At 40.2% G+C, this 19,342-nt stretch overlaps 3 protein-coding genes across 7 annotated transcripts in view; all 3 read right to left on the minus strand.

The window, feature by feature from the left end:
• Positions 1-8,669, minus strand: part of fbxo42 (F-box protein 42) — a 56,256-nt gene extending 47,587 nt beyond the window's left edge. Inside the window, exon 1 of the mRNA XM_048615007.1 lies at positions 6,310-8,669. Coding sequence (XP_048470964.1) covers positions 6,310-6,312 — 3 coding nt within the window. The 5' untranslated portion in view covers positions 6,313-8,669. The remainder of the gene's footprint in view (positions 1-6,309) is intronic.
• Positions 1-19,342, minus strand: part of micos10 (mitochondrial contact site and cristae organizing system subunit 10) — a 401,440-nt gene that overhangs the window by 57,164 nt on the left and 324,934 nt on the right. The gene's annotated exons all lie outside the window — the stretch shown is intronic.
• Positions 9,433-19,342, minus strand: part of ddi2 (DNA-damage inducible protein 2) — a 29,495-nt gene continuing 19,585 nt past the window's right edge. The window contains exons 8-11 of one of the 4 annotated variants that reach the window (XR_007265274.1): positions 17,056-17,245; positions 16,042-16,102; positions 13,612-13,688; positions 9,433-12,299 (exon numbers count right to left, since the gene is read on the minus strand). Coding sequence is in view for 2 of the 4 variants with exons in the window: in XM_048615009.1 (XP_048470966.1) it covers positions 10,327-12,081 (1,755 nt within the window). In the remaining 2 variants the exon portion in view is untranslated. Of the gene's footprint in view, positions 12,300-13,611; positions 13,689-16,041; positions 17,246-19,342 lie in introns of those variants that run through there. The other 3 variants (XM_020527775.2, XM_048615009.1, XR_007265273.1) reach the window with 3 other exon arrangements.

Genomic DNA, 19,342 nt, shown 5'->3' on the forward strand with positions numbered 1-19,342 from the left:
CCGGCCTGCTGTGTTCATCCAGCCCTGCACCTTGTTGTCTCGGATTCTCCAGCATCTGCAGTTCCTACTATCTCTGATTCAACTTTTAATAGAAAGTTTTCAACAGTACCCAATACCGACACTTCTACAGTTTATTTGGGCCAGCATTTGGAAATTGCACCAGCAACTATTTTAATTAGAAAGAATTGCAACCTATCCTGTTTTGGACTAAAAGGTCCTCAAATTCCCAAAGTGGAAATTTGATACAAAATTCAACTACAGCAGGGGTATGAAATGGACTGTTGCAAAACAGTTACCTATTACATACTCATACATTATTCTTTCCATTGAAAACAACATGAGAGAAAATTGGACAGGGAGTTTAACGGACCACTAATCCCCTGGTGCCCTTTCTTGCCTCTTGATTTTCCATTTATTAATTTTCCTTCGCAGCAAAGGAAACTGGGTAATAGACCTAAGATCACATTTTGCTCAGCTGGTTTACATTTGGCAGATGACAGCTATCCATAATTGCTGCCTGCACTAATCCTTCACTGTGTTACTTCAGGGATTACATGGATTATGATATACTATGAGCATATTTTGTACAGTATCATTTATATATTTTATATTATCATTATGGTTGTTATTTATAAATGTGATAGATTTAATGTGGATTTTATGAAAAGTATCTATAATATCCAAATATGACTCCAACATCTTGAGCATGGACAGAAATTTGGGCAAAGATGAGATTGTGGCTAATAGTCTAATTAAAATACATTTTTAGACTTTATTTATCCATGTGATGCAGAATATATTTCTAGGAGCTAAAATTCAGAGGAGCATGTGCTGATTACATAGACCACAGAGAAAAGTTGCTGTTGGAGGCAAGGAAAGAAATAAAAATGATGAGAAGAGAAAAACTCAAAGTACTCCATCTACAAGGTGCCAGATGGTGTACACCATGCTGGATTTCACACATAAATTTATGGCAGAACTTGCAACATAAAATTAGTATATCAAACTTTAGCATAATGACTCATTGTTTGGCACAGTTCCTATGTGGTTTTATAAGTATCATCGTGAGTGGGAAATTGAGCAAAAACTTAGAGTTGCAATCCTTTTATGAATAAATTAAGTAGCCCTTTTGCCTGGGGAATGAGTTGACTGTGAGGTCATCAATGACAGAATTCAAGGTGAGTTACAATACACAATTGGGGGTACCTCTAAAAATCAAAACTGTTTTAGATTTTCTTTTCATTTTGGACATAATATTGTAGTAATGCTAATCCTGCCATCTGAGTAGCTTTAATGTTTATTATTCCACTGACACATTGAAAGATGGATGAAACTGAAAATTCAACTGGCTCAGAGAGACTGTCATTTCTTTGGACTTGCTGGCAAGTCTTCAGGTAGATGAATAAAACATTTAGAATTTGCAAAGATTCAGCTATTTTATTCTCATCTGTGTTCTATAAAATCCATTAGGATGAAATTGGGATCTATGAATTGCAAGTTTACTTGTCTATCAGTATCTTAACAACTTTTGCTTCATTCTTACCTACTGGAGATTAAAATACTTGCTTCAGCAATTGCTTCTCTTCCCATTCACTTTATTATCACTCTCTGACTCCTGCCAGGATCAACCCTTAGTTCTCTACTTCCTTGACATTGTCATGGATAATTATAACTTCCTTTGGTGGACCAAAGCTATTGTTTGTGACCTTTGCCATATATTCAGCTTTTCTACTGTTGATTCAGTCACCACCCTGGCCACTTGTTTAAGCCAAATCAGACTGTGTGAAACCTTGGTATCATGTTCAACCAGTGCTAAGCTTCAAACCTTATTTATCACAAGTCTGCATCCTGCCAATACTCCTGGTTCTCTGCCACTGAAATACTTATTCATGCTTCTATCACTTCTTCAGCGTCATCCTGCATGCGTTCACTAGTTCCAATTTACCCAACATTTAGTTTTCTGTATCCTGTCCCATACTACCTCATGATCATCATTGCTAACCCATACTGTATTCCAATGCATTACATTGTAAATCATTCCATGGCCTCTATATATCTCGTCTTTGTAACATTATCCAGTCTCATTTCCCCTCTGTCCTCCACTTCTAATCTTTTGTGCATTTCATTTCATTGTCTCACCTTCAGCGGCATTGTCTTTAGCTGTCTTTGCCACAAACATCTGGATCCTCAAAGCTTTCTCAAAAACTAGACTTTTGGCCGAGCTGTCTGGTATTCCTTCTAATCTACATCACATGACTCAGCATTTATTTGATCATCTGTTTTTGGATATTTTTGGCCACCCTATGTAACTATTTTTGCAATATCTTCTTTGTTAAAGACACTCTTAACAGCACAAGTTGTTTATGCACCAAACACAACTGAGGTCAAACTCTTGACACATGGTATTATAAGCTTTTATGACCATTTCTCTCGGATTGTGTTGCTTTATCAATTGATTATTGGATCTGCCACCCGGGACCACTGTATAAACTTAGAGCAGAACCTCAATACCACTGTTTTAAAGACCATAGCCCAAAAAGCCCATTTCCAGTCAGCTCTGTATCTTCAAAACAACAAATAACACCTTTGAGAGAAGTTTTAATTGGTGAAAGCAAACCGTAATATTGTTTGGTTTCGTCACTGGATGATTCAATGTTTCAACTGTTTGATGAACTAACAAATTCATAGAATTGAGTTTGTATAATGGTCAGGTTTCTTAAGAAATGACTGAGGGGTAACCTCAAAGAATCTTTAAAACTATGAAAGATTCTGTTAGTCTGGATACAGACTGAATGTTTTCTCTTGTGTGGAAAAGTAGACCATTAATATAAGATGGTCACCGAGATATCCAATGGGGGGGAATTCAGTAACTTCTTTCCCAAAGTGTGAAAGAATGCGTTGATCAAACAATTTATTTAAGGAGAAGTTAGAAGAATTTATGAGGGAGTAGGGAACAAAGGTTTACAAAGAACCAGTTTAGCTGAGCAAAGATAGCAGTTGGCTTGAGTACAGCATACATGCCATTATGAACTAGTTGGGATTAATAGCTTAATTCTGTATTGTATATAACCTGTATAATCCAACGTAATATTACTTTACTCTCCACCTTAAGGAGGCATATGCTCGCTTTGGAAGCACTTTAGAACAGGTGCAAAAGGCTAATTCCTGCATTGAAGGCGTTGTCTTATTTGGAAGAACTGAGCAGGTTGAGTCCATATTCCTTAGAGCTGATAAGAATGAGAGGTAATTTGAATCTTTGAAACATAAGATTCTTGGGGGCTTGACAAGGTAGATGCTGATAGAATATTCCCTTTCCGGGAAAATCTAGCACCAGTGGGCACAGTTAATAAGAGGTCTCTATTTATGATTGGGATGAGGAGGATTTTCTTCTCATTCTTTGGAATCTCTTTCATGGAGTACTGGAGTCTGGGTCACTGGGCAGATTTTTGATCTACACAAGGGTGAAAGGTTATTCGGGATGGACAGAAAAGTGAAGGCCACAATAACATCAGCTATGATCCCATTGGACAGTGAAGTCCACTTGATGAACCAAATGATCTATTCCTGTTCTATTTTCATGATGAGTGTAAGTCAAGTATTGCTGATTATTTTCTATATTAATTTAACTATTATTTGAACAATTTAAATTCTTGAATGCTTCAATACTATCACGTCATCAGGAAAACAATAATGTGGTGTTTTCTATATTTCAGAGGGGCAAGAGGCATGGTTTGCAACTTGTTTTGTCAATAGTGTGAAAAATTGGGTCCAAAAGTAAACTTGGTCCTGCTATGATTCCGTTCCTGTCATCATGCATAAATTTATGCCTACAACACTGTTGGAGACTTAGGACTTAAATTGTCTTTTGCTTTTAACATAAACAAAACAAAATGGGTGCACCACATTACACCACGGAGACAGATAGCTGAATCAAATCAGCCTTTCTCCCTCTGTACTTGCCAACACAGTAAAATTAAAACCTTTAAAGACCGTCAGAATTGACCCCAATAGTTCCTAACCAAACTTTTGAATAACCAATCTCAATAATAACAAATTCCAGACATTGGTTTGTATCTTAAACAAAAGACTTAGCAGTTTATTAATAATGTAGTAACTTTAGCAGAGTAAATTAAACAAAGTAATTTGGTTAAAGTCTATGCTTTAAACCCAAAAGAATTTGTTTTCAATCCCCATTCACACAAAAGACAGACAAACAAACAGTTAGGGGATAAATGAAATAACAAAACTGGGCAGATTACTTAAGTTTTTTTTTACGAATGTGATGTTTCACCAGTACAGATGATTGTTCCGTGGTTGATTTTGATGTCGATCAGTGTCCTCATTTCAGTTCACTCAGACAAAGGTAGTATTATTTATAACTTAGTTGTCTATTGCCTGAGCTTCCAAGAGCTGCTCATGGGAAGTCAGGCAGGAAGCTTTCAAATCTTCACACTGAAGCACCATCTTCCTTCTCACAGAAAAACCCAATTCAAACTCTGACCGCTCTCTGACAGACTGTCTCCTCCACAAGGTCAGTTACCATTCAACATCTTCCACTTGCTTGAGCACTGTGCCTTTTCCAGACTTGCTGGAACCAGTACCTAGGTGCTGACCTCGTTATTAGCCAACCTCTATGCTCTGTTTAAACATAATGTTCTTCTCTGGTGACAAAGTGTCTGCAGAACATTTTGATCATGAACCAGCCTGTAATTAACTTGCAAGCCTGGCCTCATGAATAAACAAAAGTTTGTTTGGTCTGATTTCCTTTTAACACAACTATTACCCGTAGTCCAAGACCTGTTTAGCTCTCAGTTCCCAGTTCCAAATTAAAATTGATAAAAGAGTAAAAACAAGAATAATGAAAAATTAACGAGGATTTTAGCAACCAAGATGAAAGCAATAGTTTATCAGATTTTGGAGAATATCCTGCACAATGGGCTCATTTTTAAAATTTCATTGTCAGGATATCGACATCAGCATTTCTTTCTTATTTCTAGTTTGCCATGAGAAGATGGTGGTGAACCTTGCACTTGAATCACTGCAGTCCACATTGTGAAGACTCTTCTACAGCACAATGGTTAGGAAGTTCCAGGATTTTGATCCAGCAATGGCAGTATATCTCTAAGTTAGAATATTCTGTGACTTGAAGGGTAACTTGGAAACAATGGTATTTTGTCTTTCAAGTACCGTTGAAAAAACATAGCCAGTTCCTGCAGTGCATCCTACAGCTGGTACAAATTGCAACCATTTGGTACTGGCCACTGATGATGTGAATACTTAAGACGAGGTTGGATTGATAGGACTTGTGTGGTATGATTTAGAAACCATATACATCAGGCCAAGTAATCTAAAATCTGTACGCAGTTTACGGCGATTTCTCGAGTGGTCTAAAGGTATTATGCACTCTATGATTGGTTTTACTAATTAATGGGTATAGATAAGCATGCAACTTACTCTGGTGGACTGATTGTAGCCACAAATAAGAAACTTGATAAAGAGTCTGGATGTATGAAAATTATCTGTTATCAGACAAAAACCCAATCAGACTCAGCTGTGACCATTGCTCCTATCCCATTTTCGTTTGGGAAGGTGGGGGACAGGTCACAAGGTCTGATGAAAGGTAGGATCTAAAACATTAACTGATCTTTCTCTTTCAGATGCAGATCAGCCTATTTGTCATTTCCTGTTTTCCTAATTGTGTTTTGTAATCGAAGTCAGACTCACATTGGCAATGTTCTAACAGAAGCTGATCTGAGAAGTGTATAGACAGTGCCTAATGAATAGATTTGTTTGAATACAATTGTAGATTTTAACAGGAGATCCTGAAAACAAGATCAATCTCAACAGCAAACAGGTCAAATCCTAATGCACAATAACTGTTATACTGTACCAATAATCATAATATCAAGAATTTGCATTAACAAAGAGTTAACCAAGAATGTTAGTCAAGTAAAGGCATTGCCAAGGATATTAATAATGTGGTGACTTTGAACCAACTGCCAATTGCATCCATGGCAACCTTCAATTCACAATGGGAACGGAAATTGAGAAAGTACAAAACATTCATTGGTCTTTTATTCAGAAACTAACGTATGTCCAACAACCGGAGATAGGGAGCTGACCTTGGCAGTGATTGATACCAAGATGCAAAAAAGTATTACTGAATGGAGAATGCTTTGCTTAACTTTAGGATAGAAAACCTAATATTCCATTCTTGTTCAATGAATTCCTGCAGGCTGATCACACATGACACAGATTACTTTCCATTCCTCAGACTCAGATTAAAGTACAGCAATTGAGGTTACTTACCATGCCTTTTTGGGACCATTATGATTTTCTTCCAGATTATGAACTTTTCTTCTGTTCACTTTAGAAACCTAAAGAATTGATATTGGTCTGAATTTCACCAGAAATTGGCTCTGTCAATTTTGGCAAATTTCATGGAGGGTTTCTCTCCATGCTACCACCCCAAACGCAGCTCATTACATATAAAGCATGACTTATGGCACCATACCCGGTGTATTCTCCCACTCACCACAGACGGAAGTACCTGCCACCCTCGATCTTTGGCGCTGGCAGCATTTTTTAATGCCCAGCCATGTACTTGTTCAAGCACTGGTAGTCCACAGTCCACTGGTAATCCCTGGCCTGCAAGGCTCCTGTCAATTGCCTAAAACATATCAGGCAGAAGCAAATTCACATTCCACTTTACTGTCAGGGACCCAGGGATCCTGGTTGTTGATGAGTTGCATGAAGTCGCTACGTATGCAGCATGCTCTGAGATGTCGGTAACTGATGGAGGGCCAGAGAAGCAAGCTGGAGTCACAGGACTACCACTCTGACTTTCAAGTTGGGAATTGTTGGCATCTAGGTTCTGCCCAATGTTTCCAAAGTAGGTCCCCGGAAACCCCAAGAAGAGCTAAATACAACAGTCTATCAATGATGAATCCACCTTTATGTATGAACACAAAGGGATCAAAAGAAAAATTATCAAGGATGGGAAATGACCATCTGACCAAAGCTTACCCTTTCTGGTCTTTATCTACCCTAGCCAGGTATCTGGGTACATTTTAACCCCTTACAGTAGAGGTTTCCTCCTTTGACCATGACTAGCCTTTCACCTTTGTGTGAAGCAGTTCCTTTTGTTGGATTTACCATCATTTTCTATTGTTATATGTGTGCTTTCTTCTCCCACTAAGCAGCAGCGCTATTTTAACCATAGCCAAGTTCTTAATATTTCCTGTATTATATTTTATGTTCTTGTATCATCTTTGGTGATGTTCTAACAGCATAATCTATATCAGAAAGGGGATGTGATCAACCCTATTGGTAAGCCCGGCTTGTCCAACTGAATGTGGAGGAATTAAATGAAGAAATACAACACTTTAAACGTGTCAGCTGTTGATCGGATGTAGATCTAAGGGGTAGAACGATGCTCACTGGTATCACACGAAGTAGCCCATTTTTCACGAGATGATTTGAAGAGTGAATTTTGGCAGGTTGCTGAACACGTAAAGGCAGTCAAAGATAGATATGACCCTGTTTTGTTGTCCACCTGCACAAAAGATTCCAACAAGGGTCAGTGGATAGTGAAAAAGAGCAGCAAACCTACTTCTCCTTCCTAGTTTAAAGTAAAATACTGCAGATATTGATGATCTAAAATAGACACAGAAACAAAGTTAATTTTCAGAGTCCAGTATGACTGCTTTGAAAAGGGAGTTCAATTCTGAAGAACAGTCATATCAAACTTGACAAGTTAACTTTGCTTTTCTCTCACAAATGTTGCCAGATCTGCTGAGTTTCTCCAGTACTTTGTTTTTATTTCTCCTTTGTTCTCTTAGGATTACTAAAGCCAGGTGAAGTATCCCAACTATGGCCCCAGTTGGCATCAACAAACTCAACACAAGCTGGTGATTGAACCCGTAACACACTGCTCTGTAGGCTTTGATATCTACTAGCTATCAGGAATGCCTGGCAAAATCAGTGTCAAGAAATGTCTTTACAGTGATGCATGTCACCCATTCAGGAAGCTCAGCTTATCCCACGCAGTATGCAAATAATCCAACTACAGAAACATTGCTCAGTTTTAAAAATTCTGGGACCACAATGCAGGCTGTGTGTTTTTCATGGTTTGGTAAAGACAGATAGCGGAATTTAACTGTAAGGCTGCCATCAGTGGGGTTCCTTCTGGCTGGAAAGCTGACTTCAAAGGCCCAAAACCGATGAGCGGCTCAGTTTGACAAATCTGTTCTTATTATTTGAAGCCAGTGAGAGCTCAATTCCTAGAGAATATCTCCGTTTGGCGTGATCATATTCTGGTTTAAGCTCATTAAAAGTATTTGTTTAATGTCCCTGCAATGTGAATATTTTAAAGAGAACCAAGTATTACTTTCAGAGACTTAGAGCAACAACGGAATACAAAGGCAACCCAGGTCGCCACTGCATGAGGAGTTCCAAGGTGGCCTGAAGTAATCCTTATCACAGGACGAATCACAGGTGAGTCTGACTCTGTTCAGTGATGCAGGCAGCTCTTGTAGGACTTTGAGGGGGGGGGGGTGAAGATTGCAATTTACTCAGTTTTTTTTGGCTCTGGAGGAAGTGCTCCTAACCCACAAGCTATGTTGTAAAGATATTTGGGACGGCACAGTGGCTCAGTGGTTAGCACTGCTACCTCACAGCACCAGGGACCCAGGTTCAATTCCAGCCTCGGGCGACTGTCTATGTGGAGTTTGCACATTCTCCCCCTGTCTGCCTGGGTTTCCTCCCACAGTCCAAAGATGTGCAGGGTAGGTGGATTGGCTATGCTAAATTGTCCATAGTGCCCAGGGATGTTTAAGTTAGGTGTGTTAGATATAGGAAATGCAGTGTTAGGGGAATGGGTCTGGGTGGGATACTCTTCGGAGGAGTGGTGTGGACCTGTTTCCACACTGTAGGGATTCTATGATTTTATTATGATATTTAAGCTGCTGAATCTCTCATGCTTTGGGATACCTAGCTGTCTATGGTTAAAAATAGAATGTGGTAAAACAAAGGCACGTGGCCTCATTATAATATTTAAATAAGTAAACCCGTTCTCTGCCACCGCGCATCCTGCCTCTGTTAAACCTGGAAGTGGACAGACTTGGTTTCTGTTACAGTGTTCATACATTTTAATTTCTGATATGACCCCAATCCATCAGTCCCTGAGAGTAAAGATTCAGCCCTGAAAATCCAGATTATGGCCTTGAATAGTTTATAGGTTTTTATGTCAGTACCGAATCAAAATTTTCTTCTTGTTTGTTCCCATCTGCCCTCCTCCATATCTTTAACCTGCTACTTCATCATCGCACCTTTAGATGATATCAGCTTTTAGAAGCAAGAAATAGAAACAGTTCATAGTTCTTCACATAGATAGCTTTTTAAGCACTCGCATCAGCTGACACACGACCAATGTTTTGTTTGGCAATAACTTTTTTTTTAATTATTTGGTTTTAAAAAAGAAAAAACAAAGACCAGAGGTTGCACTAAGCAGCCATTGAAGATTACAGCAACATCACTACTGTCATTTAAGAAAAAAAATAGCACAAACACCTTCATAAAACATTTTTTAAAACCAACTGAATACTGAATGTGCCTCAAATGTGACATACGTCCAGCAGAGGTGGTGTTGCTGTGTCAGATTTAACAAAGGCTATAAAACAGTAAAGGAATTCTAAAAATTTGTGTACTCAGAAGGTGAGAACGTGAACTTTTATCCTTATGGAGGAAACATGATAGAGACTTTCCACTTCTCCTGATGGTTAAGTCAAACATTCAAGTAACCCCCAAATCCAATGGCGATAACTACTGACCTTGCAAAAATTTTAAATCTAACATGATTCCACCATGAATACCCACGTACACGTAGATCATCTTCCAAGGATTCAAACCTGCTACCTTCGTCTTTTCTTCTCCTTGCCATGTCAAACTTCTTCGTACTAATTCTTCCTGTGCTTGGAGAATATGCAGTTAAAAATTATAGGCAGTTTAAACTGCACAAAGGCCAATACTTGAATTGACTAGGTTTGTTGGCTTATAGGCTACTAGTGAATATTTCAGTGAAGTGGTATCAAGAATGGCACTGAAATAAAATACTAATGTTGCTACAACTTGACCTCAAAACTGGTCTGCCAGTGACAGATGCCACCTATGATACCAACAGCTGAAACAGGTCTTTCCCAACACTATTCAAAAATAATGATTCCGACTGAAACATGTTTCCTTTTTACCCACCACAGTATCCATTGTAGACCAAATGTCAAAATAGTACCAACTTATTACTGTCCTACAGACTCTTACTGGACAGCTTCAAATAGGAACTACAATGTTTCTTGCGAGGAGAACCAGAAGTGCCAGGTCTGTATTGCCATTAAAACGTTCAAGGGCTTCCAATGCTTCTTGCTGAGTGAATCCTGATCGTCTTATTCGTGCAACATTAGCAGCCGGGAAAGCTAGGGGGAGCACTTCTAGAGGACTACCCAAAGAATGTCTATTAGGCTGATTCATATTGGCTTCCATGGTCCCTTCCCCTGTCATGGGTGTAGCTAAAACCTCTGGGTCCTCCGAAGAACAGACTACATTATTTGTCATCTCTTGCAAATGTATCTCACTACTTTGAGTGTTCTGGCTGCTTTCAGCTGCTGCAGAATCATGCGGGTGTACTGATAATTCTTGGGTCTGCAAAGATTCCTCAGTATGGGAAACTTCCATTTCCTTTGTTTGATCCTTAGACACAGTAATAAAAGCTGCAGCCTCATCTTTTGATGCTTGCACAAAAATCTCATTAGGTTTAACTTGTGCCATATCTGAAGTGGATTTTTCTGGAAATTCATTGAAGCTTTCCACACTGTTGTCTCTTTTTGGAGAAATTTTGGAATTAGCAGTTAACAAAAGTTCGTTTTGCTCTTCCACAGCAACAGTATCCACCTCTGCATTGACACACGTTCTGCTCAAAGCATTATTATCTGAACATTCTTCAGACACCTCCATTAGTTGAAAACCTTCTTCCTGATTTGTCATGTCTGACCGATGGTTGTCCTCCGAGCTGACGGATATCTTCAAAGAAGCTTCCTGACATGAGACGACTAACTTTTGATGTAGTTCAAATAAAGCAGCCACAGGGGAAAAATGTGAATCAGAGTCTGTTGTCTGATCCTGCTCAAAAGAAGACTGTTTAATCTCAGTCAAAGGATGTACTTCTCCATGCTCTTTTTCAGTGACAAGAGCAAATTCAGACTTTTCCCTCACACAGCCACTTGATAACTCAGCAGGCATATTCTCCTGAGCAATGGAGGAGCATGAACTTAAATGTCCATCCTCCAACTTCTGATCTGAAATAGTGACTTTTCCCTCCTTTTGACTACTTTTTTCCGTCTTTTTTGATGCTGAATATCTAATTTCCTCTACCAGCTGCTGAGTAGAGTTTACAATTTCAGCATCGCAGATTTCAATGTTTCCAGTTGAAGATTCAGATGGTGGTCTTTCATTAGTCTCAAATTTCTTTTGACAGCTACATGGATCTTTTTCAGCTATTTCAAGGTCCATATCTAATGGCTTAATGAGGTTGTCAGGATCATCAATCCCCTTTCCAGTTTCAGTGCCTTGCTGCATTTCATTTATGTTAGAACCAGCAGCAAAAGCCAATTCAGGTGAGGCTTGTTGGCTTAGTCTGTTACCCAAACCCAGATCAGACACAGGATCACTATTTGATTGTACAGCTGAAGAAATCTCTCCAATTTTTTTTGTCGGTGGTTCCTCTAAACCTTCTTTGTTTATGATTTCCTGCCAGGCTTTGGTTGTACAACGCGTGGTGTCACCCTTTTCCATGCCAACCTCATACGGACTCTTGTTTGGCAAGACATGTTTTGGCAGAGACTCATCATTGGTATCTGAAGTTGGATAGTTCAAAAGGTCTTGTGAGCTGCAAGGAATGCTTTCACCCTGTGGTATGTGGTTCTCCCCTAATGATGCCTGAGAAGGAGTAGACAGATTATAAGGAAAGAGAGGGGTCAACTTATTGGCCAATGATCCTGACAGTGCCTGCTTTTCTGCCTGAGGTTCCATGCACTCAGGAGTGAGCTGAAGGTTGTTTACATCTGTAAGTTCCAACTTCTGGTTTTGTGAAGGAAGGCTAGCAGGGACGGAAAGTGAACGGTCCAACTGACTTTGGGTTTTGGGGGCCTGAGATAGGTCACTTCTTGTAATGGGAAGTGGGAGAGGAAGATGATGAGGTGCTGGTAATGAAGGACTTTCCAATGAGGTAGTTTTGCCATTTTCTTTTCCTAAAACAGAAAAACATAAATCTAGTCTCAGATTACTCCAATGTAGACATCTTATTCCAAACCACAATACGACTAAATAATCCAGCAGTTCTAATGCTAAACCCTGTTCTATTCATTACCAATCTAGCACCACACATACATGTTAATGACCACTTTTATAGATGGCTTTTCAATTTCTTTGGCTAAATGTCAGTAAAAAAATTTCAATAACACCAGCTCAGTTATTGTTACTGCAGAGATCAGAACTCAAAAAGCAGTTACCTATCGAGCTGACAAAGCTTGGTTTTTAGCCCAAACCTAGGCCAGGATTGGAAAAAAAAATCACTTAGATGGTCTGCTGATTCCCCAATTCCAACTCATCCTGGGCTACCATTCCTGGGTGGAATGAGGTGTGGGGATGGTGTGTGGCAGGCCTACCTGCTTGCAAGGGTGGTCAGCTGATCCAGTATCTTAAGAGCCACTTAAAGGAGGTCAATTATTCACTCCGATAAAGAAGGACATCAGTTTAACTGGGAAAATGTAACAGTACTAGGACAAGCGAAAAAAAGACAAACACAAGAATTCCTGGAAGCCTGGTTTTCAACCACTAGTACCAGAAACAAACATGTTGAAATAGACCCCATCTACATATCACTATGGAGCAAAACCAGAAACAGAACTCGCCACCACGACAAACTGGACCAGAACAACAGCGCTTCAACGGAGGCTGGACAGCACTGAAGATTTCACTGAGAAGGGGGGACGAAACATTTGCACGAAAACCAGTCAGCTCGGCAAACCAACCAACAACTCGAGGTCAATTAGGGATTTCACTTAGTCAAGGTATACACAGGCTGTGGGAGCCAATATAGCCTCTTGATAGCAGACCAGAGGCCAGGTTTCCAGGTAGACCTTAAAGCCCTCCCTGCTTGTGTGCAGCAGCAACCACAGGTCACAATGCAGAGAGGTTGCACACTCCCTCATCTTTTTATTTTAAGCTTTGGTCATTTCTCAGTTTAAATTGTGAAAAGCTGGTGTGTTGAACAACCATTTGGATGCACTCTCTCCTTCACTTTCCTGTTATCGCAACACTGCTGTTGCTTTCAAGCTTTACAATCTCTTACTGGCCCTCCAGCTTTAAGAACCCAGCTACAGTCCTTAATTGGATCAGAAGCTTGCCCTCTGGCCATTAACTGGCTGCTCCAAAGAAAATCACAGTAGGTGACTGCTATCACAAAGTTTGGGCTTCTGACTCACACCCAAACCTGACATTAGGGTTCAGAAATCTGTTGTAATTTAAGTGCTTATTTAAATCATAGGTACTTGTTATTACCGAGGAACAATGCTTCAACTTGCTGTAGGTCATAATTCCCTGAAGGCTGATAGTCATGTGGTGACTGCACGCTGCACCTTAAAAGCGATTTTGAAATACATCTTACTCAATGCCGGAATATTATTATTGGAAGTAAACGACATGTCAGTATGGTGACACACAGCAATACTGCAAACAACTACAGCAGACTAAAATCTGACAAGTTATTTACACAATTTCCTTACTTGCAAAGGAGCCATAAGTCCCACAATAAATCAGAAGTTTCCACAGTGTGCTAACTTTATGCACCTGTGCCAATAATAATTAAGAACTGGTGAGCAGGATTGTTGTCCTTGAAGCAGAAAACACAAAAGGAAGTTTTAACAGAGGCTCAAAATTATGAAGGGCTGTGATAGAAGACACAGATTTGAGATAATCGGCGAAAGAATCAGAGGGGAGGTGAGCACAATTTACTTTTCCATCTAGAATGCACTCCCTCAAAAGGAAATTTTTTTTTCTTTATTCATTCACGGGATGAGGGCATCTCTGGCTAGGCAGCATTTATTGCCCATCCCTAATTACCCAGAGGGCAGTTAAAAGTCAACCACACTGTTGTGGGTCTGGAGTCACACGTAGGCCAGACCACGTAATGATGGCAGTTTCCTTCCCTAAAGGAGATTTGTGAACCAGGTGAGTTTTTCTGACAATCAACAATGGATTCATGGTCATCATTTGATTCTTAATTCCAGATTTTTTTTTTATTGAATTCAAATTCCACCATCTGCTGTGGCAGGATTTGAACCTGGGTCCCCAGGATGTTATCTGGGTCTCTGGATTAACAGTCCAGCGATAACACCACTAGGCCTCCCCACAGTAATTCAACAGTAATTTCCAAAAATAATCAGTATATAGACTTGAAAAGTAAACAAAAAAGGATATGGAGAAATTGCAGGGGAGTAAGACTAATTGGATTGCTCTTCTGAAGCCAAGCAATTACCACCACCTTCTATTCTTTACGCATCTACAAAAATTCAGAGTAAGGGAGTGATAAGGAATACCCAGTTAACTTGTGAATACAGAATGCATGAATTGAGTTGTCAAGGCTTGAGAAAGGACACAATCATTGGGATCCAACTGGTCAATCAGGACGATTATACAGTGAACAGATAGGAAGCCAAGAATTGAGTTGGGTTATTTGTATAGTTCCCTTATGCCACAGCTGCTCAGCAGAGCCACCCAGGTCCCCAAGCCAATGCAATGAAGAACAAGCCTAAATTTCACGGTCAGAGAAGCGCTACATAGAATCTGACAAGTTGACTCTTCAATCTCAAAACAAAATACAATGGGGGCGGCACGGTGGCTCAGTGGTTGAGCACTGCTGTCTCACAGCATCAGGGACCAAGGTGACTGTCTGTGTGGAGTCTGCACATTCTCCCCGTGTCTGCGTGGGTTTTCTCCAGGTGGTCCAGTTTCCTCCTACAACCCAAAGATGTGCAGGCTAGGTGGAGTGGCCATTCTAAATTGCCCACAGTGCTCAGGGATGTGTAGATTAAAGAGATGGGTCTGGGTGGCATGCTCTGAGGATCAGTGCGGACTTGTTGAGCCTAAGGGCTTGTTTTCCACACCTGTAGGGATTCTATGATTCCATGAAGTATAGGGCATTAAACCAGGATATAGAAAAAGAAGAAAGGGACAAAGTTATGGTAAAATAGACAAAGAATGGCTTCCCCTAAAGACGTTCTTCTGAAGGGAGGTGACGGACATGGTGTCAAATTCACAACGGCACTACATAAATTGTTATTTGTTTTAAAAAGCACTGATAACAGCATGCGCTCAAAATGTGCCATTATTTTACCACCAAATTCTGCACCAATTTATTCAAGAGGAAATTTGTTTTGTCAGTCTGTCACTAACAGTGATGAGCACAGGTCCATAAAGTAGGCCACAGAACTATATCCCTGTCACTCTGTGGTAAATACCCTATCAAGTCCATTAGCAAAGAACTCTGGCCCTGATACGTGCATTTTATAGCGAAACATTGTGTAGTAACTAGATTTGTAACAGAAAATAGATGTTATATCAATGAACTTAATCCCGTATGATATGGAAATTCGAGGAGTGTTTACTGAATTGCAGGCAGAACCTTTCCATTTGTACACAGTGTTACAAAATCTCACTGCATTGTTGGAGAGATGGCTGGAACTTTATCCATTATTGGGTGAGTCAGATACAGGGATAGTTCACCTCAGCATATTATTTTCCGCTGACAGGAACAAGTGTGCAATCCTGGAAGTGACTTGATTGGCCAGTGGGAAAAGGCATTATTCAGCCTCAGTACATAATGAGGAAAATAAGAAGCTAAACTATGAAACAAGTCACATCGTTCCATACAAGATGGTTCGCTGTTGTACCAGACTCTAAGTCATCTAAAAGTAAAAGCACATTAAATACCTGGGCTATGATCATCTTCATGGACAGCAAAAGTGCAACATGCATCAGTGATGCCGGCGTCCTGTTAGGATAAAAGAAAAACCAAAACAAACCAAACAGCAAACTTGATTAGCCAATTGAGGCATGCAACATGCATATAGTATTACAATTCACCATGGACATCAAACAGATTAACATTCCACACAAACATCACAACACATGTATGAGCGATATTATTAGACAGTATTCATTGCATTAGCACTCCCAGCTTCTGAAGCTGGCCTGGGGGTTGGACTGACCAGGAAAAAAATGTAAATACTAATGTCTTGTTAATTATAAGTACACACATGATGTTACAGACATATTGAAATATAACAAAATGGAATAGGGAAGAGAACAGGCCCTCACTTCCCTCAGTAGTGCAGATCCATACGGTTTTAACTGTCTGACATACACTAAGCCACATTGAGCAAAATGTGCCAAGTCCAATCTCCAGGACACGCTGAGTTAATTTGCTCTCATCTGCTACTGTAGTAGGGTCAATTAAAGTTGCTTCTGAGGAAAATCTCATCATGTCATGCATGTAGTGTTTGAATGGGAGCAGGGATGGACTCAGCTTGGAACCCCTTCATAATTGAAGGGCCTGCTAATGTTTTTTGTCTAATCTCAGAAACAAGTTTGTCACTTTGAGAGATAACAGAGTCTGCTGGTGCCCATGGTATTAAACACCAGCAGAACCTTTATAAAGCCAAAAATAAAAATAAAAACACAAAATTTTGAGTAAGCTGTGCAAAAGACTGAAGAAAATGTTTCTACTTACCTTCTTGCTACTAAATGATCATGAAACCACAACATCACCCAGGATCCATCAAGTGAAACATTTATTATAGACTAACTATTCATAAATTTGGGCTGGATCAGGGACCGTTCTGCCTTTAAAATAATCATGTAGGCTAGTAGGCATCAATTTTAAAATCACTGCATCCCACAATATTCACCAATTTTGTTCAAGGGAAAGACTTTTTGCAACATTACCAGATTCCTCTGCTGATCTGTGTAGTGCCTCAGCCAGCTCTGCGTCTGCTAGCTCCTCAGGGCGAAGATCATCTCGTGGAACACCATATGCCAGCCTGGCACATTCTGGCAACTCTGCTTCAGATAAAAAGCGTGTCTCTGTTCCTGTTGTGCCAATAACTAGCACATTGCGTTTCAGGTCAATTGAACACTTAAAACAGACAGAAATAAAAAGAGCAAAGGCACATAAAATCCTGGAAATTAAAATAACCTATGAACTAATAACCAACTAATATCATGTATAATTAGTTTAATTTTTAATAAATGAGACGAAAAGTATTCTTAATATGGAGAGCTTTTGATCATCAAGTAGTGTTTGCTGCAGAACACGAGCACTGGCTAAGACAATGGTTTGAAGTGTTTTCCTGACTAAATTTCACTTCTTTCCTGAAGACATTGACTCATGCACAGGCGCCCCCAGGTTTTCATTACAGTGCTATAGCTTCAGAGTCATATAACATAGAAGAGGCCCTTCAGCCCATTGAGTCTGCACCAAGCTATCTACACGAATCCCAGTTTCCAGCATTTGGCCCTAAGCCTTGAACATTATGATATTTTAGGTGCTCATCCATGCACCTTTCAAAAGGTGGTAAACTTTTCCTCCACTACAACCCTCCAAGGTAGTGTATTTCAGACACCCACCACCCTCTGGGTGAAAAAGCTTTTCCTCAAGTACCCTCTAAATCTCCTGCCCTTCATCTTAAATTTATGCCCCTCCATATTGAACTTTCAACTAAGGGGAATAGCTGCTTCCTATCCACCCTGTCCACACCCATCATAATCTTGTACACCTCAAATCAGGTCCCTCATTGGTGTTCTCTGCTCCAAAGAAAACAACAGAGCCTATCCAGCCTCACTTCATAGCTAAAATACTCAAACTCAAGCAGCATCCTGGTCAATCTCCTTTGCACCCTCTCCAGTGAAGTCGCATCATTCCTATAGTGGGGCAACCAGACCACACACAGTACTCCAGCTGTGACCAAACCAAAGTTTTGTATGACTCCAACATAACCTCCCTGCTTATAATCTATGCCACAACTGATAAAGCCTACTTAACCACTCTATTAATCTGTCCTGCCGCCTTCAGGGATTTGTGGACAAGCACCCCAAGATCCCTCTGTTCCCCTGTGCTTCCTACTGTCCTGCCATTCACTAAGTACTCCATTGTCTCATCACTTCTTTCTATTAGGGAGGGAATTCCAAGATTTTGACCCAGCAACCATGAAGGAACAATGATATATTTGCAAGTCAGGATGGTGAGTGGCTTGGAAGGGGAACTGGCAAGCGGCCGATGGTGGCGTTATCATTGGACTGTTAATCCAGAGACCCATATAATGTCCTGGGACCCAGGTTCAAATCACACCACAGCAGATGGTGGAATTTGAATCAATAAAAATCTGTAATTAAAGAGTCTAATGATGATCATTAATCCATTCTCAACTGTCAGGAAAAACCCAGCTGGTTCACTAATGTCCTTTAGGGAAGGAAACTGCCATCCTTAACTGGTCTGGTGTAAATGTCACTTCAGAGCCACAGCAATGTGGTTGACTCTTAACTGTCCTCAGGGTAATCAGGGATGGGCAATAAATGCTGAAGACACCCTTATCCTGTGAATTAGTTTTAAAAAAAAGGTTGTGGTGTTCCTGTGTATCTGTTGCCCTTGTCCTTCTAGATGGATGTAGTCCTGGGTTTGGAAGGCTCTGTCTAAGGATCTTTGGTGAATTTCTGCAGTGCATCTTGTATATATTCACACTGCTACTGTTGAAGAGAATGGAAGTTTATGCATATGGTGCCAGTCAAGCAGGCTGCTTTGTCCTGGATGGTGTCATGCTTCCTGAAAGTTGTTGGCACTGCACCCATCCAGGCAAGTGGGGAGTATTCCATCACATTCCTGAATAGTGTCTTGTAGATGATGGACAGCTTTAGAAAGTCAGGAACTGAGTTACTCACTGCAGGATTCCTAGCCTTTCTGACCTGATCTTGTAACCACTGTATTTATGTGGCATGTCCAGTTGAGTTGCTGGTCAATAGTAAGCCCAAGGATGTTGATAGTTGAAGATTCAGAGATGTTAACACCATTGAATGTCAAGGAGCGGTGGTTAGGTTGTCTCTCATTGGAGATGGTTGTTGCCTGGCATTTGTATGGCACGAATGTTACTTGCCATTTGTCAGCCCAAGCCTGATTTTGCTGCATTTGAACACAGACTGCTTCAGTATCTCAGGAGTTGCGAATAGTGCTGAACCATGT

Source organism: Rhincodon typus, chromosome 31, assembly GCF_021869965.1.
Source record: "Rhincodon typus isolate 14 chromosome 31, sRhiTyp1.1, whole genome shotgun sequence".
Taxonomy (NCBI): Eukaryota; Metazoa; Chordata; class Chondrichthyes; order Orectolobiformes; family Rhincodontidae; genus Rhincodon; species Rhincodon typus.